Raw genomic sequence first — 5,666 nt, 5'->3', positions numbered from 1 at the left:
CGTCTTTCACCATCAAAATATATTAAAGTGTGAAAAGTGAAAAAAAGAACAAAGCGATTAACACATTTTGACTTCAATTTTTCCCTTCTTTGTCTCCTGCCATCATGTTGTGATTTAGTAGATTTGAAAGAACGAAGCCCCAAACCTTTTTACTGTAAGCTCCTCTTCACCTTTATTGCTAATTGAGTTTGCAAATGATAAATATTTAAGTTTAATTAAGCCAGACCTAAACACATAAATTTCTATCGAAGTCACATACCCCTTTTTTCATACTAGTTCACATTATGAGGTGGAATAATAATTTGTGTGAACAAAGATCAAGATAATTGGCACCTACATTTTCAAATTTCAATCCAGAAAAGAATAGCCAAATGATAAATTATGTTCAAAAGGGTTGAAAATATGCACACATAAAGACAGAAGTAAATCTAAAAAATCTTCATATATTAACAAATAATTAAAATTCCAAAACTTTTCATAATTAAAATCCACTGTTTCCTTGTGATGAAACAAGACAAATTTATCCATCGCTCTCGCTCTGCCTCACCTATGCTCTAAAATCTCAATCCCCCAACAAATATGTATGTTTACACTCATATTTACACACAAACTACCTTTCTTGATTTGCAGGCAAAAAAAAATTAAAAGATAAAACAGCCAAAATTCCCTAACCATTCTACAACATTACACGCGTGATTTGTGTGTAACCCCTTTCTTCTATGTTCTTTGCTTTGATCTCTTCAGCACACCTTAGTGTTCTCTCAATGTGGTACCCTCCTCCAATGCTGACTTCCCTCTCCAAATGGCAGCAATAGCTCTCAAACACACTCACATTAACATGCAATTTGAAACCCATCAAGAAAAGAAATTCAAGCTCCAACTCGTTCAATTCATTTGTTCTCAAGCCACCAACTCTTGCAAAGTATGAATTCCTGAAATTCCTGTCAAATAAGAAGAAGCCACTTTAGTATCATCACATAATGCCCTGTTTTCAATCCAAACAATTTTTTAAAAAATGGTTGAATAAAAAGACAAATTAGCTTACATTAACAACAACATCCACCTAAACTAGGTTTCCTAACAAAATGTCCACTTCCTTGACTGTTAGCCAGTAGTACTCTCACTGATTGAGATTGAAAAGAACAAACTTTGTCTCAATTTAACAAACCCCTTACCAAATTATTATCAAGAAAATATGTTAGAATTGATGTTCTTAAAGAGAATTGCTGTATTATAGAGAAATTTAAAGGCTCTGGTATAACTATTTTTGGGATAATAGTTGAATGAAATTGGACACACCAAAGTAGATTTTTTCAATTTCAGTATCAAAACTTAAATTTTGAGGGTGCCTTAGATTTTTTTCTTAAAAATAAGTAATAACTTATAGAATTTTATATCTTTAGGAATTCTTCTGCAGAGAATTTGCTATTAATTTTGATTGTTATTTCTTCAAAATTTATATCAATCCCACATGAACAAAACAATAAGAGAACCAAAAGAGGGAGAATATCACTTACATATCTTCCACATACTTAGAAGCCACCATGATAGTAGTTATAAGAAGTCTATGCACATTTCTGGTATTGATTCTAAACCCAGGATTGTTTTGGCAGAACCGATCAATATAGACATAGGCCACAACATACACTGAAGGTCCTGCTCTAGTGTACCTGAAAATTCTCTCTAGATAGGATTCGATGGTCATATCAGGAATCTCTCTACAATCAAAGATGTTTGTGCTTATGACTTTGGACAAAGCATTGGAGCAGTTCTTCACAATCCTTTGTGTTCTAGCCATGCTCCTCTCAATGAGTGAAGCCAGAACATTTATCACTAATGGGGTGTTGGAGTCTTCTTTGTATGAATAGGAATAGAGATCATAGCGCAGCTTCCTTGGAGATATTGTAAGAGTAGAAGAAGAAGCCATGAGAGAACTTTGTTTTGAAAGAGATTGATCTAATAAGCTCCAAGTCCAATAGGGTATTTGTTGTTGAACAATAAGGTGCAAGTGATGATGGGGTTGTGTTAGTGTTGAAGAAGGTTTTTAGAAGAAGGCTTTATATATAAAGGAGAATTGGGGTTGGAAGAGGGGGAATAAAGAGAGAGGGATATGGTTTTTTATTTTATTTTATGATAGTGTTATTTTATTGGTGTGAGAAAGAAAAATTGAAAAGAAGGGTTTTGGGCCATATGGAATCAGGGATAGTGGGTGGAAGCTTGATGATAAAAAATAAAATTGAAAAATGAAAACTATTAAGATATGAGTGCCTCCTCTTTATGATGGCAAAGTACAAACACACCAGCTAAGTTTTCTCTCTCTTCATTGCATAAAAAACAAGACAATGTCTTCCACCATGTTCTTCTCAAGTTTTGGGTGCATGAATGACCCTTAAATTTTAGCCATTGATCTTGTTTTTAAATAATCGATTGCAAGAAGAAATAACCTGGAACTTGCCGAACAGATAACTATTGTCCATTTATTTATTTATTACTTAACCCATTAGTTGTATTTTATTTTTCATTTTACTCCCTTCTCCTAATGGTTGTGGCGGTGCCTCTCTCTTTTGACTTAATGCTGCGATGCTTACACTGCACTGCCATAGTAGATTCAGATTACCTAGGAAAATTTAACCAGCAGAATTACCATTACCAAGGAAAATTCATATTAAAATAGGGTCTTGTTGGCATGGTTATAACCTTTCAAAGGTTGATTTAAAATGATTCTGTTAACTCCTTGGCTAGTCTTAGGTAATGTTTGGTAAACAGAAATGAAAAAAATATATATATAAAAGCTTAAGAAATGAAAAGGAATGAAAAGAGTTGAAAGAGACTAGAAAGTCAAATTGTTTGATTGAGATGAAAAAGAATTTAAAAGAGGTGAAAAATTTGAATTAAAATAATAAGTAAAAAATAAAAAGAACATGTTAAAATAATAAAGATGAAACAAAAGTCATTTTTACCTTTAATATTTGTAAGTTTTCCAATTTGTTACATAATTTTTTTTTTAATTATGCTCATAGTCGATTATGAAAATTGCATAATTAATTATGTAACTTTATTTGACCACATAATCAATTATGTTATAATCATAATTGATTATATTGCAAACTTGAAATCAATTTTATTTAACATTTTAACGATTCAATAGATACATAATCTATTATTATATAAGTATAATTGATTATGGTGACAATCCATAAGTTTTAATGCTCTATATAATTAATTATGTGAATATGATAACTAATCATGTAGACAAAAAAGAACAAACAAATGACTATGAGGATCATAGTTCTCGGATCAATTTTGGAAGGACTTTCTTTTTCTCTGCAATGAGACCAAATTTACTCCCTTTCATCTCATTTTGGGATGAAAATTTTACCCATGGTTTCCACAATTTTTTTAAAACTTGCAACTCAAATTCACCCCTAACAAACACGCATTCTCAACTTTAATCCCTAAACCAACTCAATTCAATTACAACTCAAATTTATTCCTTAAACCAAACACATTTTTAATGCAAATGAGTTGAATAAAACTTTTTATGTGTACAACAACGACAATAAAATTAGAATCTTAAATTTTATGCAAATTTTAAGGATAGCTAATGTATACTAAACATTTATTTTTGGTAAATTTAAAGAATTTCTTACTCCAAAATTAAGGATTAATATTTTAAAATATTAAGATCTATTTAAAAAATTAATTTTTGAATAAGTATTTTATCATAAAAATTTAAAGATTAAATCCCTGTTTGAATAAAAGAAGAAGAATATGCAAACGTGGAGTCGATTCGCCCGATCATTATTTTGCTTCTATAAAAGAAAAATGTTTGTTTTACTTTATTTTTTATACAATATTTTATATAAAAGAAGGAAAAGACTGGAAAATAAAGTAAATAACAAGGTAAATAAATAATGTGATGAAAGCCATAAAAAATAATATTATATAAATAAGTTTTTTTTTTTTTTTACAAATTTTAGGACAATTTATTGTTAAGTAATAGTATATGATTCTGTTATAAATCTTTGGTTAAAATATGTTTTTCTTTCTAGTAAATATGAAAATGCTTGGAATTCGTTTATTAAAAAAATTTAGTACATTTGTTCATTCTTACAAAATTAAAATATATAATTTTTTGTTTGGACTTTGGATAAATTTAAATTTATGATGATGACTTTTTATATCGATTATGTATATAATTGATATAAATGTGACATTTTTTTACATCAATTATGCATACAATTAGTGTAAAAAATAATATTAGTGGATTCGAATGTCTTAATTTTGTTTTAAGTTAAAAAATGACACATTTTAATTTTGTGAGAAAAAAATATTAATTTTTTGAAAAAATTTAAATATTTTTATATTTACGGAACTAAAAATATTTTTGAATCTAAAGTTTTCCTTGGAGATTAACCTTCTTATTGTCGAACTTTAATGTAGCAAATGTAGCATCGCAGAATCCTCCAAAAGCAATGTTATATAGTTGGCAGATTATTGAGCGGGTGTTTGGGACCTACAAAATTAAAGCACACCTAAATATATAATCTAAAAAATAATTAATATTTTAACAAATACATGCTTGTTTACATTCAATACATACTAATTCACATGAAGACAGGAGGAAAGTGTCACTTTCGTATATAAATTGAGTGTTGACCATTGACCTTTGCTTGGAGATTTGTGCTGTTTGCGACTCCCGGTAGCAATTCCTGCGAAGAACTAACTAGTACTTAGTTATAGGAGAAAATTTAGGTTGTGCGAAATCCTTCAGTATTTACGATTTTATCTAATTTTTTAGTCACACATACTCAATTTTTTCAATTTGCACCAAAAAATTAATAACATTTTACATACTCCTATGGAAGATTATAATAATAATCTTGCATTCTTTAAAGTAGTAATTTCTATAAGATGTCGATTCTAACACACGTGCAATGGGTCTACCTTAAATCCTACGATCTTGGCTTTAATTTGTCACTTGAGCTTACCACGTGCAATATCCTCGTAATCTTCGTTCTCTTTTCTTGCATACTGGCGGGGGATTCTAGTACATAGAGCCTCTGTTTCATTACTAATAGATTATTTTTATCAGCAATGGAAAAATTAATATTAATTTACAGAAATAGTACAAGAAGTACTTTAAGTTTTACATCAAGTTGTCCTGTATTTAGAACAACATTTAATGCACATAACTGAATTATTGAGTCACTCGGAAAAGAATAACAGAAATCATCATTCAAAGTCTAATCGATCTAACCTAGATTGTTGTAGAAAAATAGATTATTGTTGAACCAAAATTTAATTTAGTAGTTGAAAAATATTAAATGTAAACGATTGACCCATTTAAGAATTGAAGCAATGCCACGAATAAACTTCCAACATTTTACCTTGTGATGAGATTGGCCCATTACACCATGTCACCATTTTAAACCCTTTAATACAATTATTTTTTCATGTGAAATCTCAGGTATATATTAATGAATGAAGAGAAAAATATATAACTTCAAACAACTTAATTAAATAATTATTTTCATTTTTTTATTAAATGATAATTTGTGTTATAAATTTAGCATAAAATTTATTTAAACATATTAAAATTACTTGTTTTAATAAATTAATTCCACAAAAAACTTACTAAAATAAGATAAATAAAATTTATAAAA

The 5,666-nt window shown here is 28.9% G+C and overlaps 1 protein-coding gene across 1 annotated transcript; it reads right to left on the bottom strand.

Moving 5' to 3' along the window:
• Positions 1–548: 548 nt before the first annotated feature.
• LOC100775375 (cyclin-U2-1) lies at positions 549–2,148 on the bottom strand. Its single transcript, XM_003516966.5, has 2 exons — positions 1,518–2,148; positions 549–941 (listed from the first exon to the last, which is right to left on the bottom strand). The coding sequence occupies exons 1-2, from the start codon at positions 1,925–1,927 to the stop codon at positions 677–679; spliced, it is 675 nt and encodes a 224-aa protein (XP_003517014.1). The 5' UTR covers positions 1,928–2,148; the 3' UTR covers positions 549–676.
• Positions 2,149–5,666: the final 3,518 nt, after the last annotated feature.

This window comes from Glycine max, chromosome 1 (genome assembly GCF_000004515.6).
Source record: "Glycine max cultivar Williams 82 chromosome 1, Glycine_max_v4.0, whole genome shotgun sequence".
Lineage (NCBI taxonomy): Eukaryota > Viridiplantae > Streptophyta > Magnoliopsida > Fabales > Fabaceae > Glycine > Glycine max.
Note: the sequence above shows the minus strand (reverse complement) of the source record. Positions and strands in the feature narration are given on the sequence as shown.